General features: G+C 56.7%; 3 protein-coding genes across 4 annotated transcripts; 1 reads left to right on the top strand and 2 right to left on the bottom strand.

Annotated features, from left to right (window-relative positions):
• The first annotated feature begins 6 nt into the window (after nt 1-6).
• On the top strand, nt 7-3,837 carry LOC110472641 (magnesium transporter NIPA2). 2 transcript variants are annotated; one of them, XM_021534499.3, is made up of 5 exons: nt 7-126; nt 231-287; nt 1,323-1,413; nt 1,548-1,708; nt 2,629-3,837. In XM_021534499.3, the coding sequence occupies exons 1-5, from the start codon at nt 21-23 to the stop codon at nt 3,231-3,233; spliced, it is 1,020 nt and encodes a 339-aa protein (XP_021390174.2). In that variant the 5' UTR covers nt 7-20; the 3' UTR covers nt 3,234-3,837. The 2 variants fall into 2 exon arrangements, with proteins under 2 accessions (XP_021390174.2, XP_021390175.2); XM_021534500.3 differs by lacking the exon at nt 231-287.
• Nucleotides 3,646-6,033, bottom strand: TIMM8A (translocase of inner mitochondrial membrane 8A). Its single transcript, XM_021534501.3, has 2 exons — nt 5,859-6,033; nt 3,646-5,487 (listed from the first exon to the last, which is right to left on the bottom strand). The coding sequence occupies exons 1-2, from the start codon at nt 5,979-5,981 to the stop codon at nt 5,326-5,328; spliced, it is 285 nt and encodes a 94-aa protein (XP_021390176.1). The 5' UTR covers nt 5,982-6,033; the 3' UTR covers nt 3,646-5,325.
• Nucleotides 6,034-7,238: 1,205 nt separating this feature from the next.
• Nucleotides 7,239-18,120, bottom strand: BTK (Bruton tyrosine kinase). Its single transcript, XM_021534599.3, has 20 exons — nt 18,061-18,120; nt 17,047-17,114; nt 15,007-15,188; nt 14,745-14,843; nt 14,450-14,518; nt 13,839-13,920; nt 12,253-12,381; nt 12,079-12,146; nt 11,412-11,593; nt 11,051-11,113; nt 10,734-10,788; nt 10,321-10,403; nt 10,084-10,211; nt 9,882-9,956; nt 9,066-9,237; nt 8,579-8,795; nt 8,262-8,326; nt 7,691-7,809; nt 7,427-7,584; nt 7,239-7,310 (listed from the first exon to the last, which is right to left on the bottom strand). Exons 3-20 carry the CDS (start codon nt 15,145-15,147, stop codon nt 7,239-7,241), a joined length of 1,977 nt encoding a protein of 658 aa, XP_021390274.1. The 5' UTR covers nt 15,148-15,188; nt 17,047-17,114; nt 18,061-18,120.
• Between the last annotated feature and the right edge of the window lie 74 nt (nt 18,121-18,194).

The following is an 18,194-nucleotide window of genomic DNA, read 5'->3' as shown; positions in this document are numbered from 1 at the left end:
CTTCCGCCGGGGCCGCGGCCATGGGCGCGGGGCTGGGGCTGGCCCTGGCCTCCAGCGCCTTCATCGGTGCCAGCTTCGTCCTGAAGAAGAAGGGGCTGCTCCGGCTGCGCGGCCGCGCCAGGGCAGGTACGGCCGCTCCCGGGGCGCTGTCCCGCTGCACGCCCCGGGGCCCTGGCGAGACTTTGCTCTGGCTTCATCCGAGGTTTCTGCTTTGTTTCCCCCGCGCTCAGGGCAAGGAGGGCACGCGTACCTGCGAGAGTGGCTGTGGTGGGCAGGGCTGCTGTGCAGTAAGTATCGCGCTCAGACTGTGCTGAGGCACACTCCCCATGCGGTCACGGAATGGGTTGGGTTGGTGGGCACATTAAAGATCAGCTCGTTCCAACCCCCTCCCATAGGAACACTCACTGTCCCGGGTTGCTCCAAGCTCCAGCGTCTAACCTGGCTTCGAACACTTCCCAGGATGGAGCAGCCACATCTTTCTGAGCACCCTGTGCCGGGGCCTCACCAATTTCACAGGGAACAATTTCTTCTGGTATCTAACTAAACGTACTCTTGCTCAGTTTCAACCTATTCCCCCTCGTCCTGTCACTACATGCCCTTGTAAAAAGTCTCTCTCCCTCTTTCTTGTAGGCTCCCTTTGCATACTGGAGGGCCACAATTAGGTCACTCCAGAGCCTTCCCTTTTAAAAGTGTGGTTGAGGTTATTTCCAGTCACTTTCATGTTTTGTTACTACCATTTTTGTTCGACTGCTTGAGTTTTATCCAAATTTCTGATTATGATGTTGATCTCATTGTAATGAAACTATTCTAAAGTCTCTTACCAAGTTTCTCTGCTAAGCAGGAGCTGAGGAGCTGGTTTAGCTGGTTTGGGTTAAGTGCTTCTGAAGTGGCCTGCCCTGAGGATGTAGTGACAATGGCACATCCAGCACCGTGTAGGGCAACTTCAGCAGCTTTACACTTTTCAATGTTAAAAACCAACTGTAACTGATTTACCCTTTAAAAAGCTGTAAAAGCTGTTCCAGGAAAAGGACAGACGCCTTTCAGCTTTGTGGAAATTGTGGAAGAAATACTTTCCTGTGGTTGCTGCTCACTGTAGAGGCACATGTGACTAAGGATCACTGTGCATAACATTGAGCTTTCTCTTCCCAAGGGAACCTGTGTGGGCCTTCTGCTTGTTCGTGCTGGTCCTGTTCTTCCCTGGTTAGCAACATATCTCAGAGAAACGGCATGCTCAGGAGGAAGCTGAGGCTTTTCTCACTACAGTCAAACTTGTATTTGGTGAATTGCTCCCACTTTGATGCTCACAGGAGTTTCTCTTGCAGTGGGAGTTGGAGAAGCTGCAAATTTCGCTGCCTATGCCTTTGCCCCTGCAACACTGGTAACTCCTCTGGGTGCTCTGAGTGTCCTTGTTAGGTAAGCAGCCTCAGAAACAGCCTCACTTCACCTACCAGCCCCTAGTGATGAAAGCAGTTGCTCTGCTCTCTATCCTCAGGTATCCATTTCTTGTCCTAATTGGTTTTGGAGGCTTTTTTTTTCTTCTTTTTCAGTGCAGTTCTGTCTTCCATCTTCCTGAATGAGCAGCTGAATGTTCACGGGAAGATTGGCTGCATCCTGAGCATCCTGGGATCCACTGTGATGGTGATCCATGCTCCACAGGAAGAAGAGGTTTCTAGCCTGGAGTCAATGGCAGAGAAGCTGAAAGATCCAGGTACAAAAATAAAAGGATTCCTGTTGACTTCAGGCCAATGACAGTAGAAGGTGGCATACAACTTGGATAGATTGGAAAGGACTGAACTAAATGGTAATTGAGCTGTTTCTTGTTCTGCACACCCCACTGGAATCATTAATAGTTACCGAGTGGGCTGGCTTTTTACTGGTTAGTCTGTGAGGTATAGATGCAAAAAGTGAGGAGCAGGGAAATGAGGTGCAGCTGTCAGCAGAAGTGATTTGCCTTTGGCAGTGTCAGGAACTGCAGAGGGAATTCCTGTACATAAGGGTGGTAGTGCTGTGGCTAAGAAAAGACAGAGGAGGAAATTCAGGCAGAAGAACTCAAGGACTTACGCCCAAGATAGGTAGTCTTGGTGTTTTATGTTAAAGGATGAATCAAGTCACAAGGATTTGATGTAGGATATAGCACAAATGGCAGAATAAGCCAAAAGAGATGGAAGAAGGCAGCATAAGAAGAGAAAAACACAGTAACAGGCAGATGTTGCTGCTCATTAGGGGGACCACTGGCAGGGCATTCTTGTGGTGTGGCATTTTCCTTTATATCTCACTAGTCTGCAGAGTTCAGCCACGGCTTCCCAAGCCTTCTGTCACCTTCCTGGGCCTCCTGCTGCACTGGTCAAAAGCCCCCCAGCTCTGTTAGTGCTGTGGAGCCTGGCACTGCCCCTGGCACTCCTAGCAGTCTGTATCTCCAACAGCCTGACTTGTGATCGCACTGTAATGAGCTGTTGTTGTCTCTGCAGCTTTGCTCAGGCTTTCCAACCCTGTCCCCTTCAGATGGAGGCCAGAAAGGCTGATGGGGCAATTGCTTGCCTGTCCTCCATCTCTACTTGCTGTTCAGTCATATCTGTCACTGGTTCTGCTGTGTTCTGATGGGAGTTCTTGAATTCTTATTTCCCCAAGGATTCATTGTATTTGCTGTATGTGTCCTGGTGAGCTCCCTTCTGCTCATCTTTGTGGCTGGACCCCGTTATGGACAGAGCAATGTCCTGGTTTATGTTTTGGTCTGCTCTGCCATTGGCTCGCTGTCCGTATCCTGCGTCAAAGGCCTGGGGATTGCCCTGAAAGAACTGTTCTCTGGGAAGCCAGTCCTGCAGGAACCCCTGGGCTGGGTGCTCCTGGTGTGCCTGGTGATCTGCATCAGCATCCAGATCAACTATCTGAACAAAGCCCTGGACATTTTCAACACCTCTGTGGTCACACCCATTTACTACGTGCTGTTCACCACAGCAGTCATGACGTGCTCAGCCATCCTCTTCAAGGAGTGGCAGCACATGGTGCTGGACAACATCATCGGCTCCATCAGCGGCTTCCTCACCATCGTGTCCGGCATCTTCCTCCTGCACGCCTTCAGGGACATGCCCTTCACCCCCAGCCTCCTGCCCCTCTTCCTGCAGCCAGGCAGGGCAGACAGACATCAGTCCTGTCAGCACCAGCCTCTGCTGCCCTCGGAGGACAAGGGATCTCAGAGTGCAGAGGAGGAGGAGGAGGAGGAAGAGGAGAAGTGAAAACAGGTGAGGAAGCATCTGAACTGCTGGCTTCCTACCCCCACTGCTGAGGCTGAACATGCTGCTACAAGAGCAGGAGCCTCCTGTGGCTACAGACAGGAGCGCTGGGAACTGCCCAGTTCCTGGCATCTTGTGTATCTTTGCTCTTCTTTTACATAAAGAATTAATCTGCTCTTGTCAGGACTCAGACCTCGGCTGTGCAGAGAGGCCTGCAGCACTAACACAGTGCTAACCCTGACTCCGTGGCAGATCACACATCTGGGGAGGCTCACAGTGTTTTTTAAACCCAGAGTTAACAGTTACAGAATGATCTAACATGGTGCTAAGGTTGTGCAGAGAGAAGACGGATGTCTGGCTTTAGAGGTGACATTCAGAGAGTATTAATGCAAAAATTCCTCTGTCAAGTACTTGGTTTTGCTCACTCTGCTAGAATTTATTTACAGATTCACATCCAAAAACAGAATACAGCCCAAACTGGGAAACTTCAGTGGTGCTGCCACACGCTGCTGTGGCTCTTACAGAGGGACCAACCTCTTTGTGTAACGTCTGCTGTGCAGGTTGATGAAGCTTCCTGTACTCTATTAAAAACTGATCTGTTCAGTTACCAAGTGGTGAGTGATACATTTATACCAGGGGCTGTGTGAACACTGGAAGGCATGGAGCATTGCAGGGGTAGGAAGAATGCTTGAGTGCTCCAGAGAAACTTAAGTTAGGAGAGGGAATCACCTACTCTGGGAACCTAGTCCTTAGCTCTTGAGGTAAGTTTCTGACAGATAACTAGACAGCTGCGTCCTCAGTGGTACAGGTTTACATCTGCATAGCTGCTGAACACATCCTGAGTTTGTTCCCAGGAAGGCTGCTGGCTACAAGCCACCCATGTTGGGAGCTTGCATGCTCTGTCCAGCAGCCCCTGCAGTGGGTTGTGTGCAGAACTGCTTTACCAGGCTCCAGACCACTATCGGGGGCACTCCAGGCTTCCCAGAGACCTGCAGCGTATGAGCACTGCTGAAATGCTGCTGCCTTCCCAAAGAGCTGATCAGTGGTTGGTTGTTTTTCTAGTTTGAAGCTCCTCTTTGTGTCCTGGGGGCAGAGGTCCAGAAGACACACCCACAGGCCTCTTGCCAGTGACCTCCAAAGGTGAAGGTGCATGAGGTTATAAAGCAGCTGGTTAGTTAATCCCTGTATTTAGTCTCTCTAAAGAAACTACTCTCCAGGACAGCAGGAGCTGTTAAACTTTGGGGCAAGAAGAGGAAAAGCCACAGCCTCTCCCAGAAATAAGTTTGATTCATGAGACCAAATTAATTGAGCAACAAATCAGAATTCAGAAAAGGCCTTCTAGCCAGAAGATAGTTATGCCTCCTTCCTACTAATTTTGCCATAAATAGGATCAATGGGAAGGAGGAGGAGTGACAAGAAGGCCAGATTTTCCATTCTCAGTAGTGATCTATCTGAAAAAAGGAGAATCTCATATTAAAAATTGACCCAGTTAATATTTATTACATATACCCAGGGAAAGCAGTTAATGGAGCAAGTCAGCATCGACAGAGTTGTGCTGCAGTGTGAAATTTGGTCACTTGGCCATATGAACGATTTACCTATGGAAGCCTGGAAGTATTTTCCAGCAGTGGCACTGCCTGGGATGATCACTGTTCCCAACATGCTCTTCTCACTCGGGTGCCTGTCCCAGCCTGCTCAGTGATGGTGCCCGGGGCAGGTGAGGATGTGCCCAGGAGGGCTGGTTTGTGCAGCACTGTTTAGGGCAGTGACCGCGGGCTGGCCTCACCGGTCCCGTCAGCGCTGGGAGCATCCGTGAAACGAGCATCAGCACCCTCTGCTCAGCACATTCCAAACGCTCCCTGCATGGCACCAGGGTCCCAGCACAAAGGTGGCCGCTGGCCCACGGGGCCAGGAGCAGCACATCACCCCGACTTGGAGCATCCTCGTGTCTGTTGTGGGCTCTCATCTGGCTGCGACTTCCCCGAGACTGGCACTTAATCAAATCCTAACCCCCGAGCCGCTCCTGGCTCCGTGGGGCAGCCGTGACCAGGAGTGGGCATGGGCGAGGGCCTGGCCTGGCGGGGCTGGGTCCGGCTCAGTCGGACAGGCTCTCCGAGAAGGCCGACTTGGACTTCTGCGTCTGCTCCAGCCGGTTCAGGATGAACTGGCTCGTGTCGATGAAGCGCTCCACGCAGTTCACAAAGCACGTCTCGGCCCGGCTGTCCAGCTTGGGGCCCGGCTTGTCCATGCACTTCTCCTGCACACAGCGGGGTCCCGTCGGTCCCGGGGCCACCGCAGCCCGACCCTCCCCACCCCGCACCGGGGCCGTGCCTCTGGGCATCTCCAGCCCCGGGACACGCTCCGGCCCCGCGGGGTCCCGGTCCTCTCGGGATCCCCACCCCCCCGGGCGCATCCCAGCCCTGCCCACGCGTGGCTCTCCCCGCCCCGCCGTTCCCCGAGAGCCGCCCCCTCCCGCTCGCTGCTCACCGGAGCTGGGGCTGCTCCCGCGGCGGCTCCATTTTGTGCCCATCAGCCTCCTCCCCCCGGGGACAAAGCTCTGCGCGGCCTCCCAGCCCGCCTTGCCCCACCATCGCCACCGGGGCCGGCGGCCCTGCCCGCCGCCCGTACCCAGCAGAGCTCGGTCATCTGGTGCACCAGCTGCTGGAAGCGCTGCTTCTGCGTCTCCACCTCGATGAAGCGCTGGAGCTGGGGGTCGGCCCCGCCCAGCCCGGCGGCGGACGGCGGGTCCATGGCGCTCCCGGTCCCCGCTCCCCCGGCGCCGCCGCGCCGCGACCTTCACGTGCCGCCGGTGCCGCGCCCGCCCCTTCCGCCCGCGCCGCGCGTGCGCGCCCGCCCGCCGCGCGCCCCCTGCCGGCGGGGCGGAGCGGCCGCAGCCGGGCCCGGCAGCCGAGCGAGTGCCCGGGGCGGCGAGGGGCTCCGGGATGCGAGCGAGCCCCGGGGATGCGAGGGAGCTCTGAGCATGTGAGACAGCTCCAGGGATGTGAGGGAGCTCCGGGGATGCGATGGAGCTCTGAGCATGTGAAAGAGCTCCAGGGATGTGAGGGAGCCCCGGGGATGTGATGGAGTTCCGAGGATGCGATGGAGCTCTGAACATGTGAGAGAGCTCCAGGGATGTGAGGGAGCTCCGGGGATGTGATGGAGCTCCGGGAATGCGGTGGAGTTCCAGGGATGTGATGGAGCTCTGGGGATGTGAGGGAGTTCCAGGGATGTGAGGGAGCTCTGAGCATGTGAGAGAGCTCCAGGGATGTGAGGGAGCTCCGGGGATGCGATGGAGCTCCGGGGATGTGATGGAGTTCCGAGGATGCGATGGAGCTCTGAACATGTGAGAGAGCTCCAGGGATGTGAGGGAGCTCCGGGGATGCGATGGAGTTCCGAGGATGCGATGGAGCTCTGAACATGTGAGAGAGCTCCAGGGATGTGAGGGAGCTCCGGGGATGCGATGGAGCTCCGGGGATGTGGTGGAGTTCCAGGGATGTGATGGAGCTCTGGGGTGGTGATGGAGCTCTGAGCATGTGATGGAGTTCCAGGGATGTGGTGGAGCCCTGGGGCGGTGATGGGGCTCCGGGGCGGTGAGGGAGCTCCGGGGATGTGATGCAGTTCCAGGGATGTGATAGAGTTCTGGGGTGGTGATGGAGCTCTGAGCATGTGATGGAGTTCCAGGGATGTGATGGAGTTCTGGGGTGGTGATAGAGCTCCGTGGCGGTGATGGAGCTCCAGGGATGTGAGGGAGTTCTGGGGATGCGATGGAGCTCTGAGCATGTGATGCAGTTCCAGGACGTGATGAAGCCCTGAGCATGTGATGGAGCTGTGGGGTGGGTGCGGCTGTGGGGGTCCCCCAGGTTTCTGCACGCCTGTGCCGTGTCCGTGACAGCCGTGCTGTGTCCGTGACAGCCGTGCCGTGTCCATGACAGCCATGCTGCCCGGTGCACATGTGTGTCCCGCTGGGCAGAGGCGGCGCTGGGCAGGGTCAGCGGGCAGTACCCGCGGTCAGCACTCCTCATCGGCGATGTCCAGGATGCTGCTCAGCAGCACGGTGAAGGTGGGGCGCTCCTCAGGCTTCTGTGGGGCAAGAAGGAAGCCTGGCTGGAGGCCGTGTCTGTTCCAGCCACGCCCCGGGGAGCCCCGTCACTCGCCCAGGGTGGCCGGAGGTGGCACCAGGGGTGAAAGGCACTCACCTCGTGCCAGCAGCTGTACATGATGGCATAGACCCGCTCCGAGGCTGCCTGCGGCCGGTACAGGCGCAGGCCTTGGATGACGTGCTCGGTTGTCTCGCTGTTGTTAAACCTCTCGTAAGGCATCTTTCCCAGGGAGTAAACTTCCCACATCAGAACGCCTGTTGGGGGAACAGCAGGGAGAGCTCATGGCATTGGAGCACCCGTGTCTGCACGTGGTTTGCAGAGGAGTTCCCAACCTCCAAGTCATCAATGCTGTGCCCTTACCAAAGGACCAGACGTCAGACTTGCTGCTGAACTTGCTGTACAGCAGCACTTCAGGAGGAGACCACCGCACTGGAAACTTGGACCCCATGGAGCTTGTGTACTCATCATCTAGCACGTATCTGCAGCAGGAAAATGGATCAGGGTGCTTCACTTGGACTTCACATTTCCCTCCTCCACACAACTGACCAAGCCCAAAAGGAATGGGCAGCCCAGAATGACCAGAGGTTGCAGCTCTTGCATGGGTTTCAGCAGTATGTGAGTGTTAGCCAGGATTGCAGAAGAGATTTGCTGACATGGAAGCACAGCAAAAAGGGGATGTGTAGAGAAAGCTGCAGCCAGGAGACTTGTGGGGAGGGAAAGAAGATACAGGGAGAGGGGAGAAAGGGCCAGGGAAAGTAAGAAAGGGATGGCGGAAATGGAGAGGCAGAAAGTTGAGCTAGGCAGATGAAATGGGAAGATGATGGGAAAGCAGAGCTGGAGGGTGGTGGGGACAAAGACTAACGTGTAGAATTGATGGAAGGAGGAGATGGGGTACTGAGACAGGAAAGTGACACAGACACATCTACCAGACCTGGAAAGACCAAAATCTGACACTTTCACAATTCCTTGGTCATTCACCAAACAATTTCGTGCCGCCTGTGAATGGAGAAGTGGAGGCAGTTACTTCTACCTGCTCTTGTCTCTCCCATCCCCCTGCAGCAAGTGAATTTCATCTCATCCCCACCCACCAAACACTTCCCCTCACTTTGTCCTCCAAGTTCACCTGGACTGGGGCAAGCTAGAAAGGCCTCAGCAGTGACCAGCTGAGGCCTCCAAGCATCCTATCTATCTATGCAGGGGTGACTTCCTGGGTGGGATTTTTCCTGAAGAAAGCAGCCACAGCCCTACCAGGTCTCTGTGCAGGAACTGCTTGGATTCCAGGTACTCCATAGCTTCACAGACATCCTTGCACATCTCCAGCAGCTCGGCAGGCTGGAAGCGCTGCCGTGTTTCCCTCAGGAAGTTCAGGAGGCAGCCGTTGGCCATGTACTCGGTGATGATGAAGATGGGACGCTGCTTAGTGCAGACCCCGTAGAGCTGCACCAGCTTCTCGTGAGACAGGTTCCTGTGTTGGGGACAAATGCAGTTCTCAGCATCTAGAAAGCCAGGGAGCAAAGGAAATACCTGTGAACAAGGAGAGTTTGGGAAGGGAAGGTGCTTCTGGCCCAGCTGAGAGTGGAAAACCTCACAAAGGAATTCGCACAAAATCAGTGGGATCTTGGATGCATTTTGCAGAGTATGGGACTGCCTAAAATTGTCCCTCCACACCTCCCAGGCGAGCAGCCATTCTGGCAAGGAGCATCCAGCACTGCCCTGCATGGTGCTCACCACTTACATCATGACTTTGGCTTCGTCAATAAACTCATCCTCTGACATGGAGCCCTCCCTGATCATCTTGATGGCAACGTTGTACTGGCCTCTCCATTTCCCGTACTTCACCACGCCAAACTGCCCTGTCCCAAGCTCCTTCAGGAAGGTCAGATCCTTGGGGTCGATCTCCCATGATCCTAGGACAAGAGTGTGAGTGTAATGTGGGTACAGGTGACCTCCCTGCACGGTGTTCCCAGTCATCCAATCTAGCAAACCCAAGAAAAACTCACAAGCATTTGCTGCCTGAAAAATCATCCATAAAATCTGAGACCTGTAACTCCAGGGGGTGGGAGCAAGGTAACTTGTGGAGTTTTTTGGTCAATACTGTCACCAGAGGGTAGTTGGGAAGTGGTTCCCTGGAAGGCTATGAACCGTGGGACTGCTAAGATCCCAGCCTGAGAAAGTTGCTGCCAGCAGAAACAAACTTGTCACCCTGTTCTTTTATAAGTTTTAAAGTTCTTTACAAAGTTTTCTATGCCTTCTAATGTTTACATATTTCTACTAGAATTCTCTATGCACTGTTCATAAATAATGATTGTTTTACATTCTTCTTTGTGGGAGGAGAAAATTGATAGACTGCTGAGTTGATCAGTGTGGTTGGAGAAGTAGCAATTTTATCCTTCCAATCCACTGTCACATTTAAAATTCTATATATTACAAAGTCAGAAATAAAAGTAACTTCCTTTTGCTCTTTTAATCTTAGTATGAGTGCATGAGTTATTTTGTAGTACGACACAAACCCTTTAGCCAGGGAACTGTGAGGTAGCCCAGGCTGGCTTACCATAGCCAAGGCCAGCTGTGGAAGGAGCACTTTTCTTGTGCTGAGACACGGGGTACTTCAGTCTGGATATGAGCCCTGAAACACAGCAGCAGAGATTGCCACATCCCAGCAGGGAACACAACTCCTGCCCTCGGTGCAGGAAGGTTGGGATGCCGTGGTGCCAGTGCAAACTGTCACTCCACTCTGTCTCCAGAACACTGACCTGCAGAGTTGTGCTGGTGGTAGGTGATAAGCTCTGGGATACTGTTGAACAGGTGTTTTTCTGCCAGGTAATACTGATTCTGGGGGGTGCAGCAGACCACATAGTGGCGGATCGTGCCTTGGGGGTCTCTGGAGAGGGAGAACATGAGGTCAGTGTCGTGGGTAGGAGAGGCAGAGGGTGAGGGGTGCCTGGAGGGGCCCTCTGAGGGAGGAACAAACTGTTCTTGGAGCCACTTACACAGAGGACTTGGCATAGACGGAGACAGTGTATTTCCCTGTCTTGCTGGTGGAATCTCGGACAATGAAGCCCCCTTCCTTACCCTAAAACAGAAAGGGGAAAGGGCACTGGGTGTTTGTGGGGACTGTATGTGACTGTAATAGGCAAAACTTGAAGTGAGTGAAGATCACGGCATGGCTGGAAAGGATGTAGTGAGTTAAGAGGAATCCTACTTCCAGTCCCTGCATGGGAAGCCACCTCCTGAAGTGGCTGCTTGGAGGAGCTCACAAAGGGATAGGGAAGGTTCCTGGGGCTGTAGGGGCAACACTCCTCTCCCAGAAAAGCCAGGGTTGGTCTGTGCTGGACACAACATGAGAACAGCCCATGGAGGGCTGGTGTGTAGAACAGACCCAGCCTCGGGAGGCAACACTTACCTCCTGTTTCAGCAGTTGCTCTGCTTGGCTCCGAGTGATATTCTTTGAGTACCACCTGGAACAGGGACACAGGACTCAGCCATCAGGGAGATCTCCACAGCCACCTCTGTCCCCAGCCCAGTCTGACCCTGGCCCAGCTGGGACAGGCGTGCAGAGAGCAGGGCAGGGATGGCTGCCAGGGGCTGGAGGCTGTCAGAGGATGTGGAAGAGGGAGAAGGACCCAGCCAGGCTGGGCTGTTGGGCTGAGTAGGGTAACGACCAAATGGAAAATGTCTCCAACCAAGTGCAACTCGCCAGGTGCCTGTGCCCTCTCTTACTCAAAAATCTCCAGGGAATTTCTGGTTTCAGTGACGTAGTTGCTGGGGATGTATCCTTCCCTCCTGCGGGAGAAAAGGGGCTGGTCACACTCTGATGGAGCAGGCCAAGAGGAAAGGATATTCCTGTCTAAGGAGGCTGAGTAGACATGGGCTCAAAAACTTTGGTGCAAACCCATTTGGAGATGGCTGACACCACAATTGACTTCAGCCTCCTCCACCTCCTCCCCAGGGCAGCCCACAGGTGGGCAGGCAGCCTGTCCTCACCTGCGGGTGCTGAAAGGGTGTGTTTGCCCACCAGTGCCTGAGCACCAGGCCAGGGCAGTGCTGCAGAGCCATGGCCATGGGCAGTGGGAGCTCTCACCCGTTCTTGTCAAGGGCTTTCCACCAGGGCAGGTGGCTCTCCTCCAGGATGAAGTACTCCTCGCCCTTCTGCAGCTGCAGGTCCTGTGCGTTCATCGGCTCGTAGTTGTAGAGGGCCACCACCTTCTTCATCTCCCCTGCTGTGCTGGGGGCTGGCTCGGGAGGCAGAGGCTTCATCACCATCTTCCCACAGGGAGAGGGAGAACGTGGGACACGGTCAGGCTCACACACACCACATGACACCCTGCCAAGGCCTGGGAGGGCAGTTGTCTCAGGCAAGGTCAGGGCAGTGTTTGTCTCAGCTCCCACGTGTATCTCTACCAGAACACCTATTTCCTCTCCCTGGACTTTTCATCAAAATATTTTTCCTCATCTCCACAAAAAGGTAAGTGTTTTCTCTTTACCTTTTGGCTTAACCTGTGACTCCTCCAGCCTACATCAGGGCTTTAATCTCTCAGCTGCCCTGGGAAACCTTAGGGTTAAGATCATTTGACTTTGGGCTCCATCCCCGGCTTCAAGCTCCTTCTCCCTTAGGTCACCATCTTGACCTCCCTCCCCAGAGCAGAGTCCTGGCCTGCACATCTCTGAGCAGTCATTGAACATGTTGGCTTTTTCCAGATCCATCTTTTCTCCAACACTCTGGAGCAAACCCTGACATTGGCCTTTACCTGGTCCTCCTCAGGAGTTGGGGGAAGGGGCTTCTTTGTCTTGCGATGCGACCGCCCGACTTTTAAACCTTCAGAACAGAGGAGGGGCTAAGGTGAGAAAAGATCCCTGGCTTTCTGCTGCGGTGCTCCCCAGGGCAGGGGGACAAGGCAGTGGGAGGGTGCCTGGTGTCTTACTGCCATTCCTGCTCTCCAGAATCTGGCAGCCCATGGCGTTCTTGGCTGTCTGGGAGCAGCACAGGTACTGGCCGTCGATCCAGAAGCAGGGGTGGTACTTCTGGACCAGGTCGCTGTTGTACCGAATCACTGTGGCAGAGGAGAGAAGATGTATGTGACCCAGGGCTGTGTCCCCAGCCTGCTGCAAGAGCTCTCTGCTCCCTGAGTGCAAGTGGTCAGCTGCATTAAATCATTTCCTCTCAGCTGTGCTGCTGTCCCCTGAGCCCTGATGTCCAGGTTTCCCTCAGCTTACCACTTTTGTTTCAGTGCTGTGGCTGTGCAATCCCTGTGACACAGGGAAGGGCCAAGCTTGGCTCTCAGATCTGATTTAAGCTTTTTGAGCAGCTCTGCAAAGGGGCATGAGCATGATTGGAGCCAGTCACAGAAGGACCTGGCCCTCCTGCCAGCTAAAATATCCAATAATCCCCAGGCTGCTCTGGCCCATGGTTCACAGCTCTTTTGAGCCTTTTTTTTTCCCAGAAGTGGGGTGGGAGGCCAGTGCTGTGCCTGGCTTTTCCATGGGAAGAGGAGGGCACTGCCACCACCCTGTGCTCGCTCAGAGACTTCCCTCACAGGGAGACTATTCCCTTGCCAGGCAGGCTGACCAGCTTGCTCATACTTCTCCCCAAGCTAGAGGGACAACTGGATGTGCCTAAACATTGCTGGCAGCCTGGGGCTGGCCCATAGCAGCTGCACGGGGTGCAGAGAGCCCATTCCCTGGTGGAATAACAGCAAAAAGGCAGCATTTTCTCTCCTTTCCCTATGGATTCTACACTGGCTTGAGCTGCCAGAGCAACCCTCCTCCCTCAGCAGGGAAGTGAGAGAGGACTGGCTGCTCTGCTGGGGCTCTTGTGAGATAACCGACTTCCCCGTTATCAGCCTGCCCCTCTTCCGCCTCGCTCGAGCCAACTTCCCCTGCTTGAGTGTCAACTCAAGCAGCTAATCCCACTCTGCCAGCACAAAGCCACAGAAAGACACACACACATGCACCAGGAGGCACATACAGGCGGCTCCAGCAGATTTTGGGTGGTCGGAGCCCCTTGGCACACTCCCAGCTCCAGGAGGGAGCACCCAGCCAGCTGAGCATTAGCTCAGCATTACTGAGCAAGGCTTGGGGTGGTTTGGGGAAGATGCTCTGTGGCTCCCAGCAGGCTTGTGGTCCATGTTTCCTAAAGCACTGGGCACCCAACCTTCACATGCCAAGGCAGCACAGCGGTATGGCCACATCTGCTGTTTCCTCTTGCCCTCAATGATTTCTGAGCTTGCTTGAGCTGCTTTGGAGCAGGTTTGTGAGAAGGCAAGGAGCCTCAGCCAAGGGAGCTGTGGTGTTGCAGAGGGTGACAGTGTCTGCTTGCTCCTGGCAGGAGAAGCTCGCTCTTCCTTCAGACATGGGACAGGTAACCATGAGCCAGCGAGGTTACCAGACAGGTAAGCAGACAGGTTGCTAGACAGGTAAGTAACCTGGGAGCCTGGCACTGTGGGTCAGGCACAGGCACAGCTGTGCCCATGCTGGCTTCCCAAGGGAGCTGCAGAGCCCCCGCACTCACCGCTCTTCAGCTGATGGATCCAGCGCTTGCGGAGCTCCTCCGTCGGGGAGAAGATGTAGAGGGGCCCCTCGTCATAGACCACCTGCAGGACCACACACCTCAGTACCACGGGCAGGGCTCTCACGGCAGGCAGGGGGGAGCTGAGCCTTGTGGCCACCCCGAGCCAGCCCTGCCGGTGTCTGCCAGCCCCACACTGTGCTCGCGGAACCGTGACAAAGAGGTTAAAAATAAGCCCCCTCCCCCGAGACTTTCCACTTCCTTCTCTGACTTTCAGTGTGCTGGGGGTGCACTGGGTGCCAGCAGGGCAGGCAGCTGGGCTGGGGGCTGAGTGTGCAGCCAGCATCCCTCCAGCATCAGCCAGAGGACTGAAAGGGGCAGGACAGAGCTCAGAAGCAGGTTTCCATCTTAAACAGAGCTGGCTCGGGGCTCAAAGAGGCTCGCCTGGCTGTCCCGTGCAGTGTGGACAGCAGCAGAATGTCTCCAAGAAGCTGAGTGACACCTGACACAGGGGCAGTGATGTCATGTTTGACCCCAGGCCCCTGTGGGGCCCTCCCCGCAGGACCTGCCACCAGGCAGAGTGGACCAGCAGAGAGGGTGCAGTGGAAACTCACCTGGAAGGGGTAGGGGAACCGTTCGATGATTGAGATCTGCTCCATGTTGTTGTAATCCTCCCCTTTCCTCTGGAAGAGAGAGGCAGAGATGGATGGTGCTCAGCTGCTGGCATCTCCTCTGGAGCAGGTCCACAGCTTTTGGCATCCCCCTGCTCTGCATCGAGCTGGACCTTTGCTATGGTGTGGACAGAGCCCCTCATGCCAAGCAGGGTTGTCCCCCATTGCCACCACCCCAGAGACTCTTCCTGTTTCTCCAGTGAGGGGACAGATGCAGGGACCCTGGGACCCTCCTCACCGGGGCCTGTCGCTCAGGGGGAGGGTTGTTTTCAGGTGCCACTGTCTCCACACAGGTGATCTTCTCAACGTCCACAGAGCCCTTCTTACTGCCCCGGCGCTGCAAGAGACATTCTTGGTTCAAAGGGTCACCAAGCGGAGACCTGGAGAGAGTCAAACCGACCCCCTCCCTGTCCAGCCACCCCTTGGGCTGCGTGCTGGCAAGGGACAGCTGGTGACCGCTGGACACTGGCATGGCACAGCCCCTGTGGCTGCAGACTCACCCCCCGCTCAAAGTCATACTCATAGTAGGACAGCTTGCTCTCTGTCAGCAGGAACAGGCGCTTCTTGAAGTTGAGGGGAGATGTTTTCTTCTTCTGCTGCGAGCGCTTCAAGAAGATGCTCTCCAGGATGACGCTGGCCATGTCAACCCCCTGCTCTCCGCCGTGCTGCGCTCACCGGCTCGCTGTGGGCAAGACAATGCTGGCACGGCGTTTGCTCAGCCCAAAACCTGCTGGGTCTCACTCAGGTGCACTCTCCCCCTTGCCCCAGGGGCAGACAGGGGGTGCTGGGACCCCCACAGTGGGAGGAAACAGCTGCAGAGGAGTGAGGGCAGGTCAGTGTGGGTTCTTTGTGACGTGACCTCTCCTGGCCCCTCTCCCACACCAGCCTGCAGACCAAGCCACCACCCGGATGGCTCCTACTCCTGCTGAAGAGGCCCCCAGGATATGCAAGATGGACAGAGAGCTGGAGAAAGAGAGAAGCGGGGGAAGCTTGGAGCCCCGGGGAGGAGCGTGGAGCCAGCTGTGACACCCTGCAGGCGCTCCTCCCCTCCAGCTCTGTGCATGTGAGCCTGTGTGGGCTGTTTCCTCCTGCCCCACCACAGCCTCTTCGTGCTGGGGACGTGCTGACTTGGCAGCGTGCAAGGGCTGGTCACGGGAGACCAATCCCTAAAAAGCTGTGGGTAGGTCCTGGCACTGAAAGGCCACAGTGCTGCCAAGAGCACGGAGTAGCCCCAAAGTCATCCTTCCCCTGTGTGTCCATGGAGCCTGCAGGAGTGCAGGGATGGAGCTCAGCTCCCCTCTGAGCAGCACTTGTCAGTGGCCAGGCGTGAAGGACTGCCTCCAGCCAGCAGGCAGAGGGGTTAAATCCTTCCCCAGCCATCAGGAAACCTGCCCTGAGCCTCTCTGGGGAAGTGCAGTGCAAGAAAGGGCTCATGAGAACCCTGCATCCCACAGCTGCCTGGTCTTTAGCAGCTGGAAATTGCCCTAGCCCATCTCTTGGAGCAGCCCATGCATCTCACCCCATCTCTCATGCTGTACCCAGGAACTGTGACCCCCGGTGGGCCCAGCACCCACAGAGCCACATGGCCGGAGCTGTGGGCTGTGACCAGCACCTGCCTGCAGTCTGGGGAGCTGATGAGTGAGCTGTGTGGAGCCCCTGCTGAGCTGTGATCCCCTGGAGCTGTGTCTCAGCTCCCTGTCTCCTGCCTGACCACCTACAGTCCCTGCTTCCCCTTCACCTTGACCTTGTTCCCTTTTTTCCTCCTATAAGCACAGCTTTGGAAAGCAACCCGGGAGAAGCTGCTTTTCTGCCCTGCTCCCCACAGCCCATCTCCTTGGGGGAGGTTCAGAGGTGGGCCAGAAACAGGGGTTCAACCCCCCATTCCCCAGCTGAGTATTCCATCCACTCTCCACACACAGGAGATGGGCATTGCTCACTCACAACAGTGGGGAACAAAGATGCCAGGACCCAGTCCCACACACTGTGCCTCTCTCCAGGCAAGCCCCAGCTTGAGGACAAGAAGCAGAGGTGTCCTCCCAATGCCCAGACCCTCCCAGCACAGCCCCTGCTGCTGCAGCACTGACCCTGCCCCATAGTCCCCAGACAGGCTGGGGACAAGCAGGATTCCTTCTCCCAGGCTTCTCTCTTCCCTCCTTGTGGCTCTTACGGCTCAGACCTTTCCAGCTTGCTTGGGTGGTCAAAAAAAACCCCACTTAATAAATTAGTCATCAGAGTCTTCCGGAAAAAACAGCAGTGTGCCGACTGAGGCCTCAGGAGGAGGGATCTGGGGTCCCCACAGGTGGCTGGTGTGGCCCCTGACCCCCAGACTGCTGGCAGGGTTGTGGATGAGCCCAGAGTGACCCCAGAACCATCCTGTAGCCCTGTGCCTCATTTTCCCTACTTGTCAAGTGTGGCTGCTGATCCTGTGTCCCAAGAGCAGGAGGGCTCCCGCTGCCCTCCCTAGCAAAGACACAGGGCTGAGCAGAGGGGCCCTGGGCTACAGCCCATCCCACCACAGTGCCAGGTCCCTGGAGCTTTACCTGGAGTCACAGCAGTGGGGTCATGGCCAGCAGTGCCAGGCAGGCGGGACACGTCCTCACTGAGTCCTCTGGATGGAAATACCAGGGGGGAAAGGACAACGAGTGTCTCAGAGGGCTGTTGTGCCCCATCACGGCACAGTGTCCCTTTCCCCAGCACTGCCACCAGACCCGCCCTGTCCCTGCCTGTCCTTGGCGGGGTGGGCACCCCACGGGGCTCGCCCCCGCAGCCACCACTGCTGTGCTGTGACAGCAGTGACGAGTGGCTGTGTGGAAGCATGTCCCGTGTCCCTCCCGCCAGCTCGTGTGACTTCCTGCCATGCTCACACCTCCGCCCAGCGTGCTCTGAGACCACCACCAGGCCTGCCGCACACTGCTGGCCTCACGCCACCGGGCACGGTGTCCCACCACGCTCCCGGGGCCGTCCCGCTTCCACAGCAAGCTTTGATGGGGGGCTGGCAGGGACCTGGCATGCCTGGGACAAGAGGGGAGGGTGACAGAGTGGAAACATCACAGCCCTCATGTTTCAGGTTGAGCCCCGAGGGTGTCAAAGGTGATGGGCGGGAGGGACAGCGGGGGAAACCTCCATGGGAGAAACTGCTGAGCAAACCCAGAGCTGCACCCCAGCAGGGCCCACTGCAAGAAGCACAGGGGAGGAATGGCCAAAGACACTGGCAGAACCCCAACCCCTGGGAGCCCGGGCACCGCTGTGACTCCCAGCTCCAGCACCCAGCTCCCTGCCCGCTGCAGCCACAGCCCCACGGCAGGAGGGCGGGCTCAGATGCCACCTGCTCGGGCTGTGGGACAGGGCAGGGCCCTCCGCCCGCCTCACCCGCACCCTGTGTCCTGCGCCAGCACGGCTCTCCTGCCCCAGGGAGCCCAGCAGAGGTGTGAGGCCAGCAGCACAGGCCACACGGAGCCTCCCGCCACCCCACAGCCCACAGCCGCTGCGGCAGGGCCCCGCCGCTGCCCCGGAGCCCGGCGGCAGCGCTGCCCGTGCCCGGCTCCCGCACTCACCGAGCGCTCCGGGCAGCTCCGGCCAGCCCGGCCAGCTCCGGTCAGGGTGCCTGTGGCAGCAGGGCCGAGCAGGGACGGCAGGGTGCGCAGGGAGGAAGGACGGGGCCGGCCAACCCCACCCTTTCGGTTCCCCT

This window comes from Lonchura striata, chromosome 14 (assembly GCF_046129695.1).
Source record: "Lonchura striata isolate bLonStr1 chromosome 14, bLonStr1.mat, whole genome shotgun sequence".
Classification (NCBI taxonomy): Eukaryota; Metazoa; Chordata; class Aves; order Passeriformes; family Estrildidae; genus Lonchura; species Lonchura striata.
Note: the sequence above shows the minus strand (reverse complement) of the source record. Positions and strands in the feature narration are given on the sequence as shown.

Bases quoted from the DNA above. Each gene is read 5' to 3' on its own strand.
- LOC110472641 (XM_021534499.3), top strand. From the start codon at position 21: ATGGGCGCGGGGCTGGGGCTGGCCCTGGCCTCCAGCGCCTTCATCGGT. The intron at 127-230 runs GTACGGCCGCTC...CCCCGCGCTCAG, and splicing joins GCGCGGCCGCGCCAGGGCAG to GGCAAGGAGGGCACGCGTAC. The intron at 1,414-1,547 runs GTAAGCAGCCTC...CTTCTTTTTCAG, and splicing joins GCTCTGAGTGTCCTTGTTAG to TGCAGTTCTGTCTTCCATCT.
- TIMM8A (XM_021534501.3), bottom strand. From the start codon at position 5,981: ATGGACCCGCCGTCCGCCGCCGGGCTGGGCGGGGCCGACCCCCAGCTC. The intron at 5,488-5,858 runs GTACGGGCGGCG...CGCTGTGTGCAG, and splicing joins AGATGACCGAGCTCTGCTGG to GAGAAGTGCATGGACAAGCC.
- BTK (XM_021534599.3), bottom strand. From the start codon at position 15,147: ATGGCCAGCGTCATCCTGGAGAGCATCTTCTTGAAGCGCTCGCAGCAG. The intron at 10,789-11,050 runs GTAAGAGAGGGC...TCCCTGTTCCAG, and splicing joins AATTCCCTGGAGATTTTTGA to GTGGTACTCAAAGAATATCA. The intron at 7,810-8,261 runs GTCTGGTAGATG...TTCCTGCTGCAG, and splicing joins TCAGATTTTGGTCTTTCCAG to ATACGTGCTAGATGATGAGT.